Genomic DNA, 26,092 nt, shown 5'->3' on the forward strand with positions numbered 1-26,092 from the left:
ATTTGCAATAGTGCAAATGCAGAAAGGGATAACTTTGCAACGATCTGCTCCTCACATGGAGCCTCAGTAGATGGGAGTGCAGGTTGGGAGCAGAGCCATGCATATTTACCTCCGTACTGTAGTTTTAACATGCTGAGAAAGTGTTACAATTTGTTACAGTTTGTTACACAACATTCTATGATATATTTGATAATTTTGCACATTTTTAAGCAGACATGTATTGATTATTTTTCATGTCATACATTTATTCTGTTTTACTATATGCTATGGGGAAATTAACACAATAATAAAGTAATGTACATATATTTTGCACTACAGGGTGTTATGTTACATAATTGTGAAATGCTCTGTTATTCAACTAAATAGTTCATTTTTAATCACTTTGTTCAGCGTTGATTTGAAATCACGTTAGCTGTTCATTCTCCTTATCACAGCTCACAACATTTCTGGAATGTTTGGCACTATTTTATGCTGTGGATCCTGCTTTTATTAATATATATGCAGTTAAAACAAACATTTTATGTATAAAAATGTTTCCAGTTAAAAGATTCCCAAATTTACAGAACAATGCATTTACAGCGTGTAATGCAAACAGGTATATTGCATTAAACCAAAATCAAAATACTGCGGATGCTGAAAATCTGAAGTAAAAACAGAAAATGCTGGAAACACTCAGCAAGTCAGGCAGCATCTGTGGAGAGAGAAACAGAGTTAATGTTTCAGGTGGATGGTCTTTCATCACAACTGGAAGATGCTGATGATGAGTAGCTTTTAAGCAAATACAGAGCCAGCGAAAGAGAGAGCAGGGAAAGAACAAAAAGGAAGGTCTATGATAAGGTGGAGGATAGGAGTGATTAAAGATGGGTCCAGAGGAGTTGTAAATGACTACAGAATATCCAAGAGAAAATGGGAGTGGTGATTAAGATCAAAAGCTGTTAAGCTCAATATTAAGGTTGGAAGTGCCTAGTAGAAAGATGAGGCACTGTTCCTCGATCTTGCGTTGAGCTTCATTGGAACAGTGTAGGAGGCTGAGGTCGAGGTCAGACTGGCAGTGAGATGGAGAATTAAAGCTGCAGGTAATGCCAGTGGACTGAATGGAGATGTTCAGCAAAGCGATCACGCATAGGTTTATTTCCTTTAATGGACTGAGCAGCAATGTTAGAAAAATCATAAGCACTGGTTCTTATTTTGGTTAGCTGACCATGATATGAATTGGACACTTTTCTTGTAAAGAATACCCCAGAAAATTTATTTGTAGATTGTCAAGAGACAAGGCTAAGGGAGACCACGTGTGTACACAGGTACTGCAGGTGTTTAACTTGATAAAATGAGCAACATGGCAGCATATCGCATTGGTAACCTTCCCACTGCTTGTTCAGCTCGAAGCCCTCTACCTATTAAAGCATTGGTTTACAAGATTATCTGGAGCTGAGTGGGCAGAGTCCCAATCTCTGTGTCAGGTGTTTTACTAATAAGCCAGGCAGGTTGGACAATCATCAACAGAACCCTGGAGTACCTCAGACTTTCTGGCTCAAGCATTGGTCCAGCACAGAGGATCGACTCAGTTCTGATTTCCGACATAACCCAATCAAGTGAGGCCTGAAACCTTTGATTATATGAGTGCGTGTTCACGTACTTGTCTCTGACAATAGCTGTAATCCTAAGCCACAGAGTGGGATGATCTAGGCAGGTTAGATTTCAACGTCCAATATTGCTTCATAATGCATCCAGCTACTTAATCAACTGAAGCTGATTTAATGTGGTCATGCTGTGATTCATAATTTTGTACAATCCTTTTCTATAGCGAACCCTATGTTCACCATGAGTGCAAAGTGATGATGGCAGTTTATTTGTAGTGGATTTTCTTTATTGTTTCTTCCAATAAAGCAGATTGTATATGCTGAGTCTTTATAAAAGTAATTGCTTTTGTTAAGAATCTATAGGGGTCATTTTGACTTTGGGCATTAGTGTAAAACAAGCGACTTTGGATCAGTCGCCCTATTATACCTTGCTCCCGATTTTCATTTCCATTGTGGCCCAGAGTTAAAATAGCATTAAGGTCCGAGTGACATAATCAAACCCCAATTTTTGAATATGAGGCGCTCCCATACCTACAGTGAGAGCATCACATGCTTCTCGAAACCAGGGAGTAAAAAGCATGACCAATGGGAGTGTGGTGTGAACAAGTGGTAAGTATTTTGTCCCTGTTTTACCCCCCGCCCAAATACACCATACTCGTCGGTGCTGGACGTTAATTCAAGGCTTGAGTTTTTGCCCCCCGCCCAAGCCACAAGCTTGAAAGTGCTCAGTTTCAAACTTATTTCATATAATAGTAAGTTAGGGGTAGGCAAATAGATTATAAAGTGGAGAAAATGACTCCCGAATGATGAATTATATATTGTCCTTATTACATAGGTATTGCAGTACTTGGACCATTTCACGCAGAGATGAATTACCAGGTCCTAACACTATGGTGTGAATTCCTTCCACTTGCAGTTGACTATTTGACTCAAGCCCTGTAGGTTACTGAGAGGATTACTGCTGGGAATTTCCTCGGAGCTGGTTCCGTTTACTGCAAAGTTACAGTGGGACCAGTTCCGAGGAAATTCCCAGCCAATGTCTATTGTAGGTAATTTCTGAAAGAACAACTGCCTATTCTCAACAGGAGGTCCATGAGCTAGGTGCTGGCAAGAGCACAAGGCACTGGCAGGGGCCAGGTGCTAGAATTATCCTCATTTCTGGGATAACAATTACACCATGATAATGGAGAGACATCTGTCTCTCCAAGAGGTCAGAAACTACAGTTTTCTTTCGCAGTAATGAGCCACAAGGATTAATTCTGTCTTCTTTATGCCAGTTTTTTTTTATCACCTTGGATGAGGGAGAAATAGAAAATTCATCTGCCAGAATATAGAGTGATCAGCAATGTGGTAGCAAGTCTTGGATCGAACATTGGTGGTAATTTGTGAATCTGGCAAGACTCCCAGACAAATGGCAGAGATGCAGGCACCTTAATGTATTTGATTCAGCTGGGATGCTGGTGCATGGTTCATTCCTGTGCTAAGACTTACAAGTCTTTAACATTACAAAAATGAGACACAAGAACAGTGGATTGGCCTAGTGCCCCCCTCAGATTCTCATTTTTTTCTTGTAGAAGTTGTGCAGTTTGTTTCTAATGGATACAAATTACTTTTAAATTGAATTTCAGGCCACAAATCTGGAGGGTAAGAAGTTTATATAACGCCAAAAGATTATACCATGCAGTCCTGGGTCCTGATCCAAAATCTCAACATTTGTAAATAGCATATTTGTAAAAAGATCAATGAAGAGGCAGCTCAACTGAGAAAATTAAAAGGGCAACCAATAGCTGAGAGACAAGAACAGGAATCATAGCAGGCTAACCACTTCTTGGTTACACTGACGGACTTCCACAGGTCAGACTTGGGCTGTTTCCATTGCTTTCCCATAACTGAACTCAAGCTGAAATTCTTGAAATATTCCAAGCGATGACTAAGACAGAAAAACACACCATTAATATTCTGGACAGAGTAAAAGAAAATGCCAAGTTAAAAAAAAGTAACACAGCATGTGGGGGAAAAAAAATACAGTTATGTATTTTTGTGAGTTTATTAAGGAAAAATAATTTGTTGAATGAAGAAGTGGTCCCTTTGCATTTTCTGATGTTGCACCAATCTTCCAATGGTTTTGGATCAAGAGGCCAAAATCTTCTTTACGCTGATTAAAAGTCTTTATTAGAACATAAATTTAATTAAAGGAGTCCACATTCCTGGGCCTGGGAGGGCACTCCCAATATGTAAGTTAGGCAGGACAGCAAGAAATGTGGGGATGGATTTGGTTCCACTGGGTCTCTGCCCTTCCAGACAATGAAAAATTGATGGAGCTGAGAATGGGCACTTCCTGCATCCAACGTTCCCCATACTGGTGTCAACAAAAAGAGGCAGGAGTGGTAGCATAGCATCATCTGTCAGAAATCCCGCCAGTTCTGCCTCAATTACACTCCACGCGGATACGCCTGCATGATATATGCCAGGGTGACACTGTCAGAGTGCGGCTCACAATGCCGGCTTTCTAATGACAATTGATTGCCCAGGGAGCACTGTAAATAGCATTTGCACCTACCCCTTTTATGCAAATGACCCCATCCCCAGCATGTGGCCCTTCTGGCACTGGAGCAAAGCTTTGTGAATTTCAGGCCTGCGGATTTTTGTATGAAGAAGTGGTGATAAACGAGAAATCAGCTTAGCTAGTAGTATTGGAATTATTATATCGGTGCTAACTCAGGAACAACCTGTGACTTAGTAAACAGTTGCTTATTTCAGGAATTCAATTAAATAACTTTACAGGCAAATTTATGAAATTTCAATAGTATTATTTAACATTTGGCCATTCCCGAGTCAAAAAGGTGAATGTGGTTCTTTAAATACTTTGTCTAAATCTGGTAGAGCATTTAAACACCTACCTAACCTTAAATTTAGAGTTAGGTTTTTTATGTGCAACCAGAATTGGCAAAGTCGACCATTGTGTTAAAAATGTACCTCTGCAACTAGCTCCCATCTACTCAAAACTTAAATATTTAAAAATATTTCCAGGCTTCAATAGTGTACTATTGCACAAAATAAAAAATATAAACTTGTGTGACAGGGTATTATGTAACTTTAATCAAACAAAATGTAGAGAGAATTCAGGAATTCAGCAAGATGTTTTAATAAGTATGTACCATAGTCTGCAATGTATAGGGTCTTTGGTCTTCAACATTTTAGGTTGCCTTTTGTCAATTGCTCTAATAAACAAATGTTGAATTCTAGGGCGGCAACAATTCATTTAATTTCTTATTTCTATCTAGCTCTTGTGTTTTCCCTCAATTATCTTCAGCTAATCACTGCCTTCGATATTTTCCATCCACTTTTGAAAATCTTCCACTCATTTTTCCCAGCCTAGAGGACAGATTGGACATCTGCTCCAAGTATTGCTTTATAACAAGCTGGTAATAGTTGTGTGAAAGCAATACAGGGTTTCTCGCTTTCCATCCTGCCCTACGGGTTAGCATCCAGAGTCTGCTCAGTGCATTCGCACAACAGCATGAGATCAGAACACTTACTGTGGGTGAAATCACAAGTGCAAACATCCTAGCACTTTCTGGCACCAGGGCGGTTTTGGGGATCAGCCACCAATGTTTGTTTGTATGCACTTCAGAGTTGGCTTTACATGACCTCGCCTCGAGGTGCCTTGCATTGAACATATCACAGAATAAAAAGTAAGCTTAAAATATATACAGGGAAGATACAAATGTAAAAATTAAATTCTATTTTCCAAGTGGCAACTGTATAAATGTGTATAAGGAAATGTAAATGAATAGTACTATTGATTGTGAAAGGTGAAAACATGACACTTTATGTGAAGTTAATAAAAAGTGCTTAAAAGCCCTGTGCATCCTATTCGAATACACAGCAGGGAATGCTACAGCAATTATCCACTGCTTTAGGTTATGCATAATTCATCATGTAGCAGGAACACATCTGACCACATTAGAGGGAAGAATTTAATTGCAGCTCCCTATACTGTATCTGATCATTGTAAAGGTCAAACAGTTGGTCTGTGGCACCTCGTAAGTCAATGTGTGCTCCAAGCATAACAATTTTCAGTCTTTATCCAATATTTAGACACTGCAGACAAAAAGAGCAACAAATGGGAAATGCTTGCACAGTACTTACAAGTCAGGCTGTTGTCCCTTCTTTAACTGGTCTTTAGGTATGGGCCACAGAGCCTCATAAACTCTTTTATCACCAGAGCCATGAATTGCATAGGCATTAAACTTGTTAACACCAGCAGGAAAATACGACCAAGGGAGAAGTGCTTTGCCTTCCCAATTGTGTTCATCAATTGAAGACTCATATTTTAAGTCAAGTTCTTTCTAATGTGAAGGGAAAAGAGTTAGTAGTTTTATATTTTTGTGTTTTGAGTTTGATTTAGGAATGCAGACGCACATATATTCTGAAGAACTGAATCAAAATTCTGTCAGCAAATAAAGTTGAATGAAAGTAAAAATTAAAATGTAGACACATATTCAAAATGATTAGAGACAATAGCTACACTACTGAGTCCCAGCAGCGGCTATCAGCCCAATCAGGCACCAATGTGTGCAAGGAGATTTATCAATTTTCATCAATGCAAGTGATAGTGTTACACTATTCCAAGGTTAGTCCGGATGGAAACATTCCCATCCTTTGGATGATGGGATTTACAACTCGGTTCAGAACTGGTTTAGTCATTCCCATATAAAGTGTTTGTGAACCTGTAGTATAACTGTCCTATAAAATCCAGTGTACTATTGGTAATAGTGGAAAAGTTTCACCCACAGGTTTCTGACATTTTCTTTATAAAAACAGTACAATGGCATCATAAGCTGCAGATTGTAAACACTGTTATAAATGCAACTCAAGGTTTATTAATAGAGATTGAAACTATAGCTGGGGAATAGATGAAACGTAGAATACAGTCCTTTTCTCCATAGAATCAGTGTTCAAATTGCACCCAGCTTCATTGGATGGACGTTAGTCCCCATCTCCTGCTTATTGTAAGGGTCTTAAAGAAAGCAAATTTGAAACATTTTGGGCGAAGAATTGGGTGCATTTCCGCCTCCCGTTAGCACCCGGGGCGCAAATTGACATAGCAACCGGGAGCGGCGCCGCTAACGACCCCCGCTAAATTCGGCACAAGTTTAGCGGCGGCGTTACGCCATTGCATCCTTATCTCCTGCGCCCGGAGATCATGACGTCATCGCCCCTTTAGCGCCCCGGCCCCTAAATTGGGTTTCACCCCCTGAAGCTGCGCCAGGCGATAACAGCGACAGCTGGCCGCTACCGGGGTGGAATTTAAAAGAGAAGTGGCTGGCTGCTTAGGAAATAGTAAAGTGCCATTTTCGTTGCCGCTCCAGTCACGCTTTGATCGCGAGGTCGGGGCTGCGATCGCTCAGCCCGTCACTCTGCTTAAGTGCCAGGATGATCGCGTGGCACCACCGCTTCCCAGGTAGGTAGCGTATTCTTTGGCAAAGTAAGCAGCTTGAGCACTTGCCTTTAATTGAGGGAAGAGCCCCTAGTACACAGTAGCGCTACATGGCCCAGTGCGTAGCGATGCTGGTGCATGCATCCCGTTACCGCCTCAGGAAGGAAGTTGAGCACTTGATTTAGCGCTCCACTTCCTTCCGGGGACGGCAATCAAAATTTAGCGAGCGGAGAGGGACTTCCACGCCTGGTGCAAAATGTCCTGCCTCCTGGATGTTACCGTCTCCAAACGGGGCAATAATGAATTTCTAGGCCTTTAGGTCTTAGTGGACATAAGAAGACAACATTCTCTTATCTACTATTAACTGGCAACCTCACTCAGAGAGCCCAAAGGATCGCTGGTGTGGAAAACAAAAATGTCACATTAGTACAAGAGGGAGTGCTCTACTGAGGTCGGGTAGGATAGAGAATCTCTTGAACTTGTGTTAATTCTTTGGTTTTTAAATCCCTGTAAATATAGACATGCTTATAGACAGGCTAGGGATGACTTATAAACAGTGACACATTGCCAGGGGTCCTGCATATGCCAACCCATTCTCAGAGTCTCTGTCCTAACTTCTAAAAGAATGACAGTGCCGTCATTGTAGAAAATTATAAATATATCCTCTGTTGGTTAGGGGCAGCAAAATCCTAAAAAAAACTCTATGAAGAATGGGTTTACAATTTTTCTACATCTATCACACAGAGGAAATCTTTACCACAGAAGTGCAAAAGTATATTATTTGGCAGCAGCAAACTAGCTCATCTTGATGATCACAAAAGCTTACCCACTGATAATCTAGCTTCTGAAATTCCATGCAGGTTCTTCCAATACACTGCCGCAATTCAGTGGGAGATCAGCCGAACCCAGAGAAAAACTGCATCAACAACCATTCACGCCATTTCTTCGAGAGTTCCTCTGAACTCATGCCAAAGTTACGGTGGGATGTCGGGAGAACCCCCGTGGAATTTCAGAGCCATAGAAACTATTGCGGAAGAGAATAGTTTGGTTTGTTTACGCAAGCTTTGCAATGACCCGATTTGCTGGTCAACAACCATATTACTGATCATCATTAATTTCTGTAATCACTTACCTTCCATGAATTTCTTCTACCAGCAAGTAATAGTACTAAATGTTGTCCATGTCTAACAACATGAAAACAAAGAGGATTCTGTTAACACTGAAACCAAACTGTAACATAAAAAACTATACTCTACAATGCAAGGCTTAAATGGAAAATGAAGCACATTCGAATTCTTAATCAATCATGTTGTCAGGAAAAGACACTTCCTTAGAGGAAGGACAAAAATACATATTTTAAAATGAAGAGGCAGGAATAAATAACATGCCTTCAACTTATAGTACTTGAATGTATTTTAATCAGACTAACTAGAGTTTAGATTTATACCAAAAGTATTTTGATGGAATATTAGCTATTGCACAAATATTATGGCCGCAATTTCCCACCCAGAGGTAGGTGACGTCGGGGGCAGATTTGAACGCCGCTCCTGGCTCCATGTCAGCTTCCCCGCACGACTTTCATTGATTGGGCTCGTTAAGCCCGCCCTGCGAGGTTCCCGACCAATTAAAAGAAGCAGGTCCTCTTTCCTTAAAGGGACCATGTCCACAGTTGTTCTGTCAATGTTCTACAGCATTGAGCTACTGCAAACACTGACAAGCACTGTAAAAAGGTGCACAGCTGAATCCAGGCTCTACAATGACTCCCTCCATATGCTTATGGAGGGAGTCACAGCACATGGGGAGATTCTCTTACCTTTCAATGGGCGGAAGAGACTGCCCCAGGAGATCAACACAGCCTGATTGCACATTGCACAGGAGGGCACAAGCAGGGATGTTGTCAAGAGGACCAGGTTGCAGTAGTGCAAACCTTTCAATGATCTCAGTAGATCACGAAACGTTACTGCAAAGCCACACTCAAACTCATTCTGTGCAATTCATCACATCCCCATCACTCTGCCTTCCCTACCCTACTCCTGCACATCCTTACTCACACCAACTGACCTTGCACCTCCACACATCTCTCTCTCTCTCCATCTACATTATCAGTTCCCCATATCACTAGCCACCCCTCAGACTCACCTCATCCTTGTCCAGTCATACCAACGAACAACACAGTCTTTTATCCAATGTTCATGTAAAGTTTATGTTAATGTGTCATCAAACATTGAAATCTTTATTTTGAACACTTTGCCTTCTTGGACAGATTTGTGTGCTCCTTTGTGCTTAGTGAGTTGTCGTGAATGGTGAGACATAAGGGTAACCCGCAATGGTGATGAGTGTGAAAGGAATGGCTTGGGCATTGTAGGGATGCTTTATGGTGATGGAGTGGGATGGTGCCAACCTGGCACATCATGTGGCAGCCAGGATGGACAGTATTAAGTGACGTAAATCTGGCAACGGTGAGGCCATCCCTAGCCTCCCGGGCAGTAATATGGTCAGGTGCTGATGCCCTGTGTCCTGTGCAGCATCAGGTGATTGCGGAGAAGATTGGTGTTGTTGTCGGTGCTGCTGGTATGCCTAGTGATGCTGGTGTGCCTGATGATATTGGTGTTGGGGCTGATCGTGGTGGGATTCTGGGGACCAAGGTGAGATTTTTTCAAGGAGGCAGCTCAAGTTGAGATGACAGATGCAATCTATCAATGGTGAGAGAGGTTGCTCCAAGGAGCTGACACTGGATAGAGAGTTTAATCCAAACACATCCAACCTTCCTAAAGCTAAAAAGTCTCTTCCAAATCCTGAAGGCTCCAGCTTCTAAGACTGGAAAGTGAACAGCTGTGAAATGGTAGCTTTGATACCACTTTTGCAGCTGTCACCATTCAAAGCAATGGCGAGTTTATGAAAACTCTCATACTTACCTGACATGATCCCCGAGCGACGCGAACCCCGTGAAAAAGTTGGTAAAATGGTTAGTAGGTAGTAAAATGCTGTTCAACTACCTTTAAACATCCTCGTAACTATTTCAATTGGCTCACCTGCCGCTTAGTGCTGGGTCTGTAAAGCACAGGCAGACCCGGCACTTCGGAAACTGACACGGAGGCGGGTTCAGAGCAGGATACATCTTTTAAATTTTGACAGCGGACCCGCCTCCGAACCCGCCCTCTGAGCACTGGATTTTGCCAGCGCTATGAAAAAGAATACGTGTTTTATAACACTGAGCTTCTAAACTATCTACAGCATCTAAGAGAGAAGAGGAAAAATCCCAATACTCACGGGCAGAGTTCCACTTCAAGGTATAGTTCTTTGCAGCTATTCAAGAAAAATGCTTCTACAACTGTTAAACATGAAATATGAAAAACTTAAGGTTACAGAAAACAATTTTCAAAATATTATGCTAGTCTTTTATGCTACTGAATAAGGTTTTGGAAGATTAGGTCAGCTTTATATGCAGGAAGTTTATCCAGTGTCCAGGGGCCCCAGTCTCAACAACAACAACAACTTGTATTTAAATAGCACCTTTATGTAGTAAAATGCCCCAAGGTGCTTCACAGGAGCATTATTAAACAAAATTTGACAGCGAGCCACATACAGAGATGTTAGGGCAGATGAGGTAGGTTTTAAGGAGCGTCGTAAGGAGGAAACATAGAAACATAGAAACATAGAAAATAGGTGCAGGAGTAGGCCATTCGGCCCTTCTAGCCTGCACCGCCATTCAATGAGTTCATGGCTGAACATTCAACTTCAGTACCCCATTCCTGCTTTCTCGCCATACCCCTTGATCCCCCTAGCAGTAAGGACCTCATCTAACTCCTTTTTGAATATATTTAGTGAATTGGCCTCAACAACTTTCTGTGGTAGAGAATTCCACAGGTTCACCACTCTCTGGGTGAAGAAGTTCCTCCGCATCTCGGTCCTAAAGGATAGGTAGAGAGCCAGAGAGGTTTGGGAGGGAATTCCAGAGATTAGGGCCTTGGCAGCTGAATGCACGGCCACCAATAGTGGGGTGATTAAATCAGGGTTGTTCAAGAGGCTAGAATTGGAGAAACACAGATATCTCGGCGGGTTGTAGGGCTGGAGGAGATTACAGGGATAGATAGGGGCAAGGCTGTGGAGTGATTTGAAAACAAGGATGAGAATTTTAAAAGTGAGGCATTGCTTAACCAGGAGCTAATGTAGGTCAGCGAGCACAGGGTTGATGGGTGAATGGGATTTGGTGCGTATTAGGACACGTGCAGCAGAGTTTTGGATGATCTCAAGTTTACAGAGGTTAGATTGGGAGACATCCATTTTTTTTTAAAGTTTGGTCCTGAACTTGCTAGAGCAGAACTGATGTCCTACGGGTAACATTTGCTAATGCAGTTCGGGACTGTTTAAACTAATATGGCAGGGGGATGGGAACCTATGCAGCGAGATAGGGCGAAGTAATATGGAGTCAGAAACAGATGGTAGAAAGGTAAAAAGCAATAGTGGAAGGCCGAGTAAACAAAGGCAAGAAACAAAAAGGGCCACACTACATCATAATTCTAAAAGGACAAAGGGTGTTAAAAAAACAAGCTTGAAGGCTTTGTGTCTTAATGCAAGGAGTATCCGTAATAAGGTGGATGAATTAACTGTGCAAATAGATGTTAACGGATATGACGTGATTGGGATTACAGAGACGTGGCTCCAGGATGATCAGGGCTGGGAACTCAACATCCATGGATATTCAACATTCAGGAAGGATAGAATAAAAGGAAAAGGAGGTGGGGTAGCATTGCTGATTAAAGAGGAGATTAATGCAATAGTTAGGAAGGACATTAGCTTGGATGACATGGAATGTATATGGGTAGAGCTGCAGAACACCAAAGGGCAAAAAACGTTAGTGGGAGCTGTGTACAGACCTCCAAACAGTAGTAGTGATGTTGGGGAGGGCATCAAACAGGAAATTAGAGGTGCATGCAATAAAGGTGCAACAGTTATCATGGGTGACTTTAATATGCATATAGATTGGGCTATCAAACTGGAAGCAATACGGTGGAGGAGGATTTCCTGGAGTGCATAAGGGATGGTTTTCTAGACTAATATGTCGAGGAACCAACTAGGGGGGAGGTCATCTTAGACTGGGTGTTGTGTAATGAGAGAGGATTAATTAGCAATCTCATTGTGCGAGGCCCTTTGGGGAAGAGTGACCATAATATGATGGAATTCTACATTAGGATGGAGAATGAAACAGTTAATTCAGAGACCATGGTCCAGAACTTAAAGAAGGGTAACTTTGAAGGTATGAGGCGTGAATTGGCTAGGATAGATTGGCGAATGAAACTTAAGGGGTTGACTGTGGATGGGCAATGGCAGACATTTAGAGACCGCATGGATGAACTACAACAATTGTACATCCCTGTCTGGCGTAAAAATAAAAAAGGGAAGGTGGCTCAACCGTGGCTATCAAGGGAAATCAGGGATAGTATTAAAGCCGAGGAAGTGGCATACAAATTGGCCAGAAATAGCAGTGAACCTGGGGACTGGGAGAAATTTAGAACTCAGCAGAGGAGGACAAAGGGTTTGATTAGGGTAGGGAAAATAGAGTACGAGAGGAAGCTTGCAGGGAACATTAAGACGGACTGCAAAAGTTTCTATAGGTATGTAAAGAGAAAAAGGTTAGTAAAGACAAACGTAGGTCCCCTGCAGTCAGAATCAGGGTAAGTCATAACGGGGAACAAAGAAATGGCAGACCAATTGAACAAGTACTTTGGTTCGGTATTCACTAAGGAGGACACAAACAACCTTCCGGATATAAAAGGGGTCAGAGGGTCTAATAAGAAGGAGGAACTGAGGGAAATCCTTATTAGTCTGGAAATTGTGTTGGGGAAATTGATGGCATTGAAGGCCAATAAATCCCCAGGGCCTGATGGACTGCATCCCAGGGTACTTAAGGAGGTGGCCTTGGAAATAGCGGATGTATTGACAGTCATTTTCCAACATTCCATAGACTCTGGATCAGTTCCTATCGAGTGGAGGGTAGCCAATGTAACCCCACTTTTTAAAAAAGGAGGGAGAGAGAAAACAGGGAATTATAGACCGGTCAGCCTGACATCAGTAGTGGGTAAAATGATGGAATCAATTATTAAGGATGTCATAGCAGCGCATTTGGAAAGAGGTGACATGATAGGTCCAAGTCAGCATGGATTTGTGAAAGGGAAATCATGCTTGACAAATCTTCTGGGATTTTTTGAGGATGTTTCCAGTAGAGTGGACAAGGGAGAACCAGTTGATGTGGTATATTTGGACTTTCAGAAGGCTTTCGACAAGGTCCCACACAAGAGTTTAATGTGCAAATTTAAAGCACATGGGATTGGGGGTAGTGTGCTGATATGGATTGAGAACTGGTTGTCAGACAGGAAGCAAAGAGTAGGAGTAAATGGGTACTTTTCAGAATGGCAGGCAGTGACTAGTGGGGTACCGCAAGGTTCTGTGCTGGGGCCCCAGCTGTTTACATTGTACATTAATGATTTAGACGAGGGGATTAAATGTAGTATCTCCAAATTTGCGGATGACACTAAGTTGGGTGGCAGTGTGAGCTGCGAGGAGGATGCTATGAGGCTGCAGAGTGACTTGGAAGGTTAGGTGAGTGGGCAAATGCATGGCAGATGAAGTATAATGTGGATAAATGTGAGGTTATCCACTTTGGTGGTAAAAACAGAGAGACAGACTATTATCTGAATGGTGACAGATTAGGAAAAGGGGAGGTGCAACGAGACCTGGGTGTCATGGTACATCAGTCATTGAAGATTGGCATGCAGGTACAGCAGGCGCTTAAGAAAGCAAATGGCATGTTGGCCTTCATAGCGAGGGGATTTGAGTACAGGGGCAGGGAGGTGTTGCTACAGTTGTACAGGGCCTTGGTGAGGCCACACCTGGAGTATTGTGTACAGTTTTGGTCTCCTAACTTGAGGAAGGACATTCTTGCTATTGAGGAAGTGCAGCGAAGGTTCACCAGACTGATTCCCGGGATGGCGGGACCGACATATCAAGAAAGACTGGATCAACTGGGTTTGTATTCATTGGAATTCAGAAGAATGAGAGGGGATCTCATAGAAACGTTTAAAATTCTGACGGGTTTAGACAGGTTAGATGCAGGAAGAATGTTCCCAATGTTGGGGAAGTCCAGAACCAGGGGTCACAGTCTAAGGATAAGGGGTAAGCCATTTCGGACCAGATGAGGAGAAAATTCTTCACCCAGAGAGTGGTGAACCTGTGGAATTCTCTACCACAGAAAGTTGTTGAGGCCAATTCACTAAATATATTCAAAAAGGAGTTAGATGTCGTCCTTACTACTAGGGGGATCAAGGGGTATGGCGAGAAAGCAGGAATGGGGTACTGAAGTTGCATGTTCAGCCATGAACTCATTGAATGGCGGTGCAGGCTTGAAGGGCCGAATGGCCTACTCCTGCACCTATTTTCTATGTTTCTAACATGTCACGGCATGCCCGGTTAGTTGGACATTTTTCTGCACCGTTCAGCTCAAAGTTTCTTTGCCCTGTAAGTTCCTGGAATTGCGATCTGATAACAGGGCATCTGGGACTTTGGTGAATGACGTGATCAGCAGGGTGCAGAAAGAGAAATAAAGAGGGGGAAAGAAAGGCTGGATTAGAGAGAAAAAGCAACAGAAAGGAAAAGTAAGAAGAACATCTTTAACATTTTAAATATGACATTTTTAAAATCTCCAACAACAATTCACTACCTGAAGAAATGAGACTCCACACTTTTAATTGTTCACTTTCTGGGCCAGAAGTGTTGAATGGGAGTCAGTAACAATTATCACATCATTAAAAATGTACTTACGCTATTACTTACTAGACTTAACCTTCTGTGGCAAATTTAATGGACAATTAATGTTTAAATGCAGCAACTTCATGAAATTCACGGGGAGATGAAATGCGAGATGTCATTTTCACGAGTCAGTGCTGCTGAAATGTGGTCTTGATAGATGCTGCCTGACCTGCTGAGTGTCTTCAGAATTTTTAGTTTTTGTTTCTTTACTTTTCAGTACTGAATCAGACAGTACAGGTAGTGAACAGGAATGTCAGAGTATGTCTTAACAACTGAAAATGAACCAACATGTATGTGGATGTGGAGAAAGGACAGGATTGGTTTGGTTGCGATTCCTCTGATGGTTGATTAGTTTCTACATTCACACTTGAACAATGCCCACCTGGATGAGGTAACCGAGGGTGACCAGCACTTGTGGAACCATTACCCCTCGAAAGGAATCAGTGCACTCAGGTGAAGGGGAGGCAAATTGTCAGAAAAAGGAAAAGCTCTTAAGTGAAACAAACCTCCAGAGATAAGCATCTACTAGCCAGATTTGCCACTAACTTTGTTTCAAAGCTTCGAGGATGTCATGTATCTTACATTATTATATATAACTGTATCCCAACATGCTATGCATGACTGTAATAAGATATGACCTATAACCACCAGCATACCTTACCACCAGGGGTGCACTTGCAAGAGACAGGTATATAAGGACAGGTCTCAGGCAAGTGCAGCATTCCAGAGCTGTGAAATAAAGGTGCAGGTCCAGAGTGACCGTGACCACACTACATGCCTCGTGTGAATCTGTACTGAGGGGACAGGACTTTACAGTGGCGACGAGTTACGGGATTACAGAATCCACAGAATGCCGAACAACGGATCAGATGAAAAGTACAATGCGGGAGACAATTGGGAGGACTTTATAGAAAGGCTCCAGCAAAGCTTTGTAACCAAAGACTGGTTAGGTGACGATAAGGCAGACAAGAGAAGAGCCCATCTCTTGACCAGCTGTGGCTCGAAAACATACGCTTTAATGAAGGATCTGTTGGCACCCGAGAAACCAGCAAGCAAGTTGAAGAATTGAGCACACTGGTAAGAGACCACCTGAAGCCAGCGAGCAGCCTAAACATGGCCAGACACAGGTTCTACAACTACAGACGCTGTGTGGGCCAGAGCATACCCGACTTCGTGGCGGAACTTCGGAGGTTGGCTAGTTTATGTGAGTTCTCCGATGAACTGAGGAGAGAAATGCTGAGAGACTTTTTCATTGAAGGAATAGGCCACGCAGGCATATTCCGAAAGCTCATAGAGACCAAGAACCTGACCTTAGAGGCAGCAGCACTGGTTGCACAGACATTCTTGGTAGGGGAAGAAGAAACAAGGTTGATTTACAATGCAGGTACGACAACTAACGAAATATTGGAACAAGAAGTTTACAGCACTAAATAAGCTGCTACCCCCACACACAGACAAAACCGGGAGAACAGGCGCTCGACAGCAGGCAGAAGCCATCAAGGGCCACAGGAACGGCCGTTCACACCTCATCAACCCACAATGCGAGTAATCAACTACAAACTGAGAGAAGCTTAAAAGAGATCAGCCAGATGCAGCTCATTTTTTGGGAACTCTTTGAACAATGGAACAGGTCTGTGCTGGAGGTGTGGGGGTGGGCACTCATCAAGGGGATGTCGATTTCAACATGCTGTTTGCAGAAATTGTGAATATACAGGTCATTTGGCCCGCAGGTGCAAAAAAACGGCAGCTCGGCTGGTATACGAATTGGATGGGTCGGAAAGCGGACCAGAAGATGGTGGGGACAGTACCCGGGACACCGATGTACAGCGGGTCAACACGATCAATGGCTGCTGCTCCTACAACAGGACGCCTCCTATAATGATGAGGGTCCTACTCAACGGGATATCTGTCAACATGGAGCTGAATACGGGAGCGAATCAATCTCTCATGGGTGCTCAACAATTTGAACAACTGTGGCCGCATAAAAGAGACAGATCAAAACTCACAAGGGTCGACACCAGACTAAGGACCTATACCAAAGAAATCGTACCAGTCCTCGGCAGCGCCATGCTCTCTGTCACACACAAAGGGACAGTGAACCGACTTCCCCTGTGGATTGTCCCCGGAGACCCCCCAGCACTGCTGGGGAGAAGCTGACTGGCAAAACTAAACTGGAAATGGGATGATGTCCATGTCATGTCATTAGAGGAACGGACCTCCTGCTCAACAGTTATAAAGCGATTTGAACATCTCTTTCAGCCAGGTGTGGGCACTTTCAAAGGGGCCAAAGTCAAAATCTACATCACACAGGATGCTAGACCGGTCCATCACAAGGCCAGAGCTGTACCCTATGTGATGAGGGAAAAGATTGAACATGAACTAGACATGCTTCTGCGGGAAGGCATTATATCACCTGTGGAATTTAGCGACTGGGCAAGTCCCATCGTCCCAGTCATGAAGCCTGATGGATCCGTATGAATCTATGGGGACCACAAATCTACCATAAACAGAGTCTCCCCACAGGACCAGTACCCGCTGCCCAGAGCGGAGGACTTATTTGCCACATTGGCTGGAGGTAAACTTTTCTCAAAATTAGACCTCACATCTGCATATATGACGCAAAAATTGACCGAGGAATCCAAGCTACTCACCACCATCAACACACATCGAGCCTTTTCATGTACAATCGATGCCCATTCGGCATCAGGTCGGCAGTTGCCATATTCCAGCGCAACATGGAGAGTCTGCTCAAGTCCATCCCGGGGATGGTTGTATTTTAAGACGACATACTTATCACGGGCAGGGATACCAACTCCCATCTCCGTAATTTGGAGGAAGTACTAAAGCGGTTGGATCGGGTAAGCCTATGAGTCAAGAAATCCAAGTGCCTGTTTCTCGCACCCGAGGTTGAATTTTTGGGCAGAAGGATTGCCGCTGTTGGAATCCGCCCAACAGAGTCCAAAACAGAAGCAATTCGCCTGGCACCCAGGCCCCGGAATGTCTCAGAACTGCGCACCTTTCTCGGGCTACTCAATTACTTTGGGAACTTTATGCAGAACTTATGCACGCTGCTGGAGCCACTCCACGTGCTACTCAGGAAGGTGTGCGATTGGTTTTGGGGGGACGCCTAGGAACGCGCCTTCAATAAGGCACGCAACCTTCTGTATTCCAAGAGTGTTTTGACTTTCTTTGACCCAGGTAAAAAGCTAGTTCTCACATGCGATGCGTCAGCGTATGGGGTCGGGTGCGTTTTGCAACATGTCAATAGTGCGGGCAAATTACAACCCATAGCTTATGCCTCCAGGTCACTTTTGCGGGCGGAGCGCGGGTGCGGAATGATAGAGAAGGAGGCGCTCGCATGCGTGTACGGTGTCAAAAAGATGCACCAATACCTTTTCGGGGCCAAGTTCGTGTTAGAAACCGACCACAAGCCCCTCACGTCCCTCCTATCCGAAAGCAAGGCAATAAACGCCAACGCCTCGGCGCGAATTGAACGGTGGGCACTCATGCTGGCGTCCTACGACTATACCATAAGGCACAGACCAGGCACAGACAACTGTGCCGACGCGCTCAGCAGGCTACCCCTGGCGACCACGGAAGGGTCTGACGAACAGGACTGTGAGATAGTCATGGCAATCAGTGCCTTTGAGTCCACAGGTTCGCCCATGACGGCTCGCCAAATCAGAGCCTGGATGGCCAGCGACCCCACGTTATCATTAATAAAAGGACGTGTCCTAACCGGTGACTGGGCAGAGGCTCGCGATGCCTCCCCCGAGGAATTAAAACCCTTTCACAGGCGCATGCATGAGCTATCACTACAAGCAGACTGCCTGATGTGGGGCAGCCGAGTAGTCATGCCTCTGTGAGGCAGAGAGGCATTTGTCCAGGAGCTCTACCGCGAGCACCCGGGGATTGTTCTCATAAAGGCCATAGCCAGATCCCACGTCTGGTGGCCTGGTATTGACGCGGACTTGGAGCTCTGCGTCCGAAGGTGCACCATTTGTGCCCACTCAGCAATGCCCCCAGGGAGGCTCCACTGAGCCCCTGGCCTACCAAACCGTGGTCACAGGTGCACGTAGACTATGCGGGCCCATTCATGGGCAAAATGTTCCTCGTAGTTGTAGATGCATTTTCAAAGTGGATCGAATGCACCATTTTAAACTCCAGCACAACCTCCACCACTGTGGAGAGCCTCGCAACCATGTTTGCAACGCACGGAATCCCTGACATATTGGTCAGTGACAATGGTCCGTGCTTCACCAGCGCAGAATTCCAAGACTTTATAATTGACCATGGCATAAATCACGTCAAGATGGCACCGTTCAAGCCGGCCTCCAACGGCCAGGCGGAGAGAGCAGTGCAAATCATTAAACAAGTCATGCTTAAAATCCAAGGTCCCACGCTGCAGGGTCGCCTGTCGCGACTGCTGCTGCATACAGATCTCGTCCGCACCCACTGACTGGGACCCCCCCCGGGCAACTGTTGATGAAAAGGACTTTAAAAACAAGGCTCTCATTAATCCTCCCAGACATGCACGAAATCGTTGAGGCAAAGCGCCGTAAGCTGTCTGAGTACCATGACAGAAATTCGAGGGGGAGATGGAATGAGATAGGGGACAAAGTGTTTGTACTAAACTATGGCAGGGGTCCCAAATGGCTTGTAGGGACAGTAACAGGCAAGGAAGGAAACAGGCTACTGGTAGTACAAATGGACAATGGCAAAACCTGCCGGAGGCATGTAGACCAAGTCAAAAGCAGATTTACCAGCGGAACCAGAGGCAGACTACAATGTGGAACTCGCACCACACCTGGTGGACAGACAGAGGGAACAACCTGAGGAAAGGGCAATCCCAACAGACAGGCGAGTCAACAACAATCACACCAATCGAAACAGACAGCCCAGGCGAGATACCAGCAACCACACCCAAAGAAAAACAGACACCAAGGCAAACAACTGAACCACAACTCAGACGCTCCACGCGAGAGCGTAGACCACCTGAGAGACTGAACCTATAAAGACAATAAGACCTTGGGGGAGGGTGATGTCATGTATCTTACATTATTATATATAATTGTATCCCAACATGCTATACATGACTGTAATAAGATATGACCTGTAACCACCAGCATACCTTACCACCAGGGGTGCACTTGCAAGAGATAGGTCTCAGGCAAGTGCTGCATTCCAGAGCTGTGAAATAAAGGTGCAGGTCCAGAGTGACCTTGACTTCACTACATGCCTCGTGTGAATCTGTACTGAGGGGACAGGACTTTACAGAGGAGATGACTGATAAATACATCAGTGTGTACACATCTCTTGATTAACATTGACTCTTGTACTTTCGTCACTTGATGTTTAGGGGTATTTTATCATTTGGACAGACGGCCTGTGGGAGGGGCAGCAGGAACCTTGGTCAATTTTGAGCCACATTTAAATAAAACCGGCAAGCTGGCCACCTCAAATCGACGTCCCGATACAGCTCACAAGATTTGGACTGTTGCAGTATTGGTGGCCCTGTCGGCAGCAAGGTAATTCCCAGAGGTGGATCCACCCCATAAGCTGTAAAAATGGAATCGGGGTACTATCTATCCGTTAGATTTTCTATTGCTTTAATCTTAAATCCCATACTGCCCAGTCTGCATTCGGCCATTTTGAAAGAGTCAGTCCTGTGTCAAAACTTTAATTCTCATTAGAAAAATCGGTGCTGCAATACAAGATGCAACACAGCTCAAGGACCAAGAATTTCTTACAGGATGAAGTGGAGGCACTGGTTACGGTAATTGAGGGCAGATGGCACGAGCTGGACACCAGCAGAGATCACATAGAAGTTTCACTAAAAGAAATGAAGAAATGCTGGAACCAACTTGCAGAAGATTACTGTGCAATGGTGACCACGCAGAGGTCTGGAGGCCAGTGCAAAAAGTGGCAGGACCTTGGTTAAGTAGTTCGTGTAAGTAATATTTTCATTTATTCAATGGAATTGCAATTGTAAATATGACCACCTGTATATGTCCCACCCAGCAGAAAGACACCCTCCTAAAAAGTTATATTTTCATATTTGCAGTGGAAGGTGGCACACAACAAAAGGGAAAGAACTCGAACAGGAGGAGGCCCGGCAAATCTGCACCCACTGACACCCTTGGAAGAGAGGGTTGCTGCTTTGATGGGTCCTGCCTGGAGGAAAACAACCACCGCTGCACAAGCTGGGCCCACACTTGAGGGAGAGGGTAAGTCCTGAAAATTCCAGAGTCTGGCTTTCCTAAATGTTAAGTACTGCATGCGCTAGCCATGCTTTGGTTCATGGGGATGTCTTCGTCAGCTACGTTTCGGTTGATGCAATGTGCTATCATTCATCGCGGCCCTTCAAATCAGCCTGCTGCCTGCGTTGTGTGAGCCTACTCATGCCACCCACCATGCCCCCTCCTCTGTTGCTAACCATTTGTCTGTTCTGTTTGGCAGTGTGAGCAGCGAGGAGGATGCTGTGAGGCTGCAGAGCGACTTGGATAGGTTAGGTGAGTGGGCAAATGCATGGCAGATGAAGTATAATGTGGATAAATGTGAGGTTATCCACTTTGGTGGTAAAAACAGAGAGACAGACTATTATCTGAATGGTGACAGATTAGGAAAAGGGGAGGTGCAAAGAGACCTGTGTGTCGTGGTACATCAGTCATTGAAGGTTGGCATGCAGGTGCAGCAGGCAGTTAAGAAAGCAAATGGCATGTTGGCCTTCATAGCAAGGGGATTTGAGTACAGGGGCAGGGAGGTGTTGCTACAGTTGTACAGGGCATTGGTGAGGCCACACCTGGAGTATTGTGTACAGTTTTGGTCTCCTAACCTGAGGAAGGACATTCTTGCTATTGAGGGAGTGCAGCAAAGGTTCACCAGACTGATTCCCGGGATGGCGGGACTGACCTATTAAGAAAGACTGGATCAACTGGGCTTGTATTCACTGGAGTTCAGAAGAATGAGAGGGGACCTCATAGAAACATTTAAAATTCTGACGGGGTTAGACAGGTTAGATGCAGGAAGAATGTTCCCAATGTTGGGGAAGTCCAGAACCAGAGGTCACAGTCTAAGGATAAGGGGTAAGCCATTTAGGACCGAGATGCGGAGGAACTTCTTCACCCAGAGAGTGGTGAACCTGTGGAATTCTCTACCACAGAAAGTTGTTGAGGCCAATTCACTAAATATATTCAAAAAGGAGTTAGATGAGGTTCTTACTACTAGGGGGATCAAGGGGTATGGCGAGAAAGCAGGAATGGGGTACTGAAGTTGAATGTTCAGCCATGAACTCATTGAATGGCGGTGCAGGCTAGAAGGGCCGAATGGCCTACTCCTGCACCTATTTTCTATGTTTCTATGTTATATTTTGCAGAACTTGAGGCCAACCCTGACGATGCAGAAGAAGATTCAGATGTGGACGAGCCTGAAGAGGAGAACATCTTCCAATTGCACCTTCCAGACCAAGAGCATGGGGGTGAGGGTGAGGGGGAGGTGATGGATGAAGCCCCCACTGTTATACTCACTTTTGTGGAAGTGCAGGTGCTGCCCATTGAGGTGCCAGCCCCTTTTCTGAGTGGTACGAGTGTTGCTGGGACATTCCATGGTTTCCCATAGTTCAAGGCCGGGGATTCCAGTGGGGTGCAGCGAGGCACACCCAGGGCCCCATCGTCCGAGGCTGAGGTTCCCAGTGGGATGCAGCGAGCCACACCCAGAGTGAGGAGGGGAAGGAGAGCTCAACAGCGCTCTCCTGAGGTGCAGGATGTACAGATGTGGTTTAGATGATGTCAATGAGTGCGGTGAGAATTGACCTTACGTGATCACTCCTGGACACCATCAGTGGGGTGGGTGATGAGGCATCGGGACTGTCGGGAGAAGTAACAACACTCTCACAAGAAATGGGAACACTGTCCAGGAACATGAGAGGGGGAATGCCTCAGGCAGCGGATACAATGTCCGTGCAAATGATGGAGGGAATGTCGCAGGTAGCTGATGCGCTATTGCCCAACATGAGGGAGGGCATGTCACAGGTAGCTGAGACACTGACGGTAAACATGAGGGAGGGGATGTTGCAGGTAGTTGACACACTGTCAGGGTACAGGAGGGAGGAAATGTCAGAGTTAGCTGCTGCAATAAGGGAACACGCCCAGACCCTGCGCTCACTGATAGAATCAACTACCACTCCCACTCCAATCCCCAGACCAGCCTCTGAAGAGGCCCAAGCTGGGCCTTCCACATTACTGCCTACTGCTCCGCCCCCCCCCACCCCACAATCAAGAAGTGCGCATTACCCGAGATGTTCGAAAGAATAAGCTTGGTACCAACCCAAGAAGGGGTGCAGTCAACAAGCCCAAGCGCAGTGGGTGGTCTGAGAATAAGGTGGAGGAGAGATGGGTGCAGCTGATGCTGTTGTTGTTTTTGATCTTATCATTATTGTTACTGTTGTAACTGTTCTCAAATTAAAAGTTTTTTGTAAATTATGTAATTTTACAAGTTTAAATATTTGTAAGTGATCTTAAAGTTTTTAAGTGATCTTAACTGAAAACTTTAAAGTTTGATACAAGAATATTTTTTTATTAAAGTTAAGTACAAATGTTTGTTAAACTTTTGAATAAAATGTATTTTAAATTATAACTGAATCATTTCCATCATTTGTTCCATTATTAACACAACTTTTTGAAGTAAACAAGGATCATTTATAAGGGTTGTCATCCCTTCAGTTCGGCTTCCACACATCCACGCCCAGGCTTTTTTTCAAGCCGAGCCCCAAGCCCGTATCCGGGCAAGGGAGCGATTTTGCTGGCCGATGCTCCAACCCTCGAGCCCGGTTTGGAGACGTTCGATGGTGGCGTGGCACTTTTGAAAGAATCCAAACTTAAAGAATTGCATGAAACTTCCATTTTCTGCGTTCTGCCAGCTCATAAGGGGAGATCTGCAGTCTGCCAGCACCATCAGTACTGCACTGTCCGTCAAGGTCAAAGTCACCGTGGTACTGTCATTCTACGCGTCGGATTCTTTTCAGGCCTCAGCTGGCGACATTTGCGGTCTGTCGCAGCATGCCACACATTGTTGCATTAGACAGGTCACTGAAGCCCTGTATGCACGCAGGAGGAACTTGATCAGCTTCCCTAGGTGAGTGGGCAAATGCATGGCAGGTGCAGTATAATGTGGATAAATGTGAGGTTATCCACTTTGGGGGCAAAAACACGAAGGCAGAATATTATCTGAATGGTGGCAGATTAGGAAAAGGGGAGGTGCAATGGGACCTGGGTGTCATGGTTTATCAGTCATTGAAAGTTGGCATGCAGGTACAGCAGGCAGTGAAGAAGGCAAATGTTATGTTGGCCTTCATAGCTAGGGGATTTGAGTATAGGAGCAGGGAGGTCTTACTGCAGCTGTACAGGGCCTTGGTGAGGCCTCACCTAGAATATTGTGTTCAGTTTTGGTCTCCTAATCTGAGGAAGGACGTTCTTGCTATTGAGGGAGTGCAGCGAAGGTTCACCAGACTGATTCCCGGAATGGCTGGACTGACATATGAGGAGAGACTGGATCGACTGGGCCTTTATACACTGGCGTTTAGAAGGATGAGAGGGGATCTCATAGAAACATAAAAGATTCTGACGGGACTGGACAGGTTAGATGAGGGAAGAATGTTCCCGATGTTGGGGAAGTCCAGAACCAGGGGACACAGTCTAAGGATAAGGGGTAGGCCATTTAGGACTGAGATGAGGAGAAACTTCTTCACTCAGAGAGTTGTTAACCTGTGGAATTCCCTACCGCAGAGAGTTGTTGATGCCAGTTCATTGGATATATTCAAGAGGGAGTTAGATATGGCCCTTACGGCGAAATGGATCAAGGGGTATGGAGAGAAAGCAGGAAAGGGGTACTGAGGGAATGATCAGCCATGATCTTATTGAATGATGGTGCAGGCTCGAAGGGCCGAATGGCCTACTCCTGCACCTATTTTCTATGTTTCTATGACCAGGGAGGCACGGACTGAGAGGGCTCTAGGATTCTCCAGAATTGCAAACTTCCCCAAGATGCAGGGAGTAATAGACTGTATGCACATCGCGATGCAGACACCTTTTCAGGATGCTGAGGTTTTCAGGAACCGCAAGGGATTCCACTCCCTGAATGTCCAACTGATTGTCGACCACCAGCAAATTATAATGGCAGTGAATGCTAAATTTTCGGGCAGCGTCCATGATGCTCACATCCTGCATGAGAGCACTGTATCTGACTTGTTTAACAATCAGCCACAAGGTCAATGCTGGATGCTTGGTGACAAAGGATATGGCCTCGCCACCTGGCTGATGACCACCCTGCATGACACCCACACCGAAGCCAAGAGGCGATACAACGAGAGCCACAGAGCCACTCGCAATATCGTGGATGTCATGTATTCAACCAACATTGTAACCCATGTATAATCTGACCTAAGTTGTGCACTGTGAGAACAATGACCACAAGGTGGGAGACACTCCTAACCTGGGCCTTCATGTACAAAAGGGGAAGCTCCATCCACCTTCATCACTTGGAGTGCTAAGGAATAAAGGACAGGTCACAGACTGACCTCTCAAGCATGGGCCTCGTGTGCATTTATACTGTATAGTAAGGACCTATCAGTAGAGAAAACCATTGGAGTGCTTAAGCAGAACTTTGGATGCCTGGACAACTCAGCAGGCGAGCTCCGATACCACCCTGAGCAGGTAGCTCAATTCGTAGTGGTGTACTCCATGCTGCACAACTTGGCTATCAGGAGAGGACAAGAATTGCCTGAAGAGTCTGACAGTCCACCTCACCAGAGAGGAAGAGGAGGACAAGGAGGTGGACGCTGACATCGGCCTATACAATCAGGCTGATGCTGAAGCCATGCCCCGCCCCCCTTTAGACCGCATGAAAGGGCCCATGGTGCCATGATAGCTGCAAGAACCTTACGTCAGGAGCTCATCAAAGAGCGCTTTGCCTGAAAGAACGTTGGTGGTATTTACAAAGCTGACACACTGCTGGGTGTACAGATCATACATCAATGGTGGGCATCACCTTGGTGATAGTTAAAGTTTAAGTTGATTGAAGTTATACCCTTTGACGTTAAGGAATCACAAGCGTGTAATGGTGCAGCTATCTGAGCTAATGCACAACAAGGTTTTGTTAAATAAAAAACATTTAAACTGAACATTTGTCTGAAATCATCAGTATTTCTGTAAAAACCAACCCTCCCCCACCCCCCCGCTTCTCCTCCCCACCTCTGCCCCTTCCCCTT

General features: G+C 44.9%; 1 protein-coding gene across 5 annotated transcripts in view; it reads right to left on the reverse strand.

The window, feature by feature from the left end:
• Window positions 1–201: 201 nt before the first annotated feature.
• Window positions 202–26,092, reverse strand: part of c2h4orf33 (chromosome 2 C4orf33 homolog) — a 49,834-nt gene continuing 23,943 nt past the window's right edge. For 4 of the 5 annotated variants that reach the window (XM_070872199.1, XM_070872217.1, XM_070872195.1 and 1 more), the window contains exons 3-6: window positions 10,294–10,354; window positions 8,156–8,207; window positions 5,733–5,932; window positions 701–3,510 (exon numbers count right to left, since the gene is read on the reverse strand). In XM_070872199.1, coding sequence (XP_070728300.1) covers window positions 3,336–3,510; window positions 5,733–5,932; window positions 8,156–8,207; window positions 10,294–10,354 — 488 coding nt within the window. In that variant the 3' untranslated portion in view covers window positions 701–3,335. The other variant, XM_070872210.1, reaches the window with a different exon arrangement.

Source organism: Pristiophorus japonicus, chromosome 2 (genome assembly GCF_044704955.1).
Source record: "Pristiophorus japonicus isolate sPriJap1 chromosome 2, sPriJap1.hap1, whole genome shotgun sequence".
NCBI classification, from domain to species: domain Eukaryota; kingdom Metazoa; phylum Chordata; class Chondrichthyes; family Pristiophoridae; genus Pristiophorus; species Pristiophorus japonicus.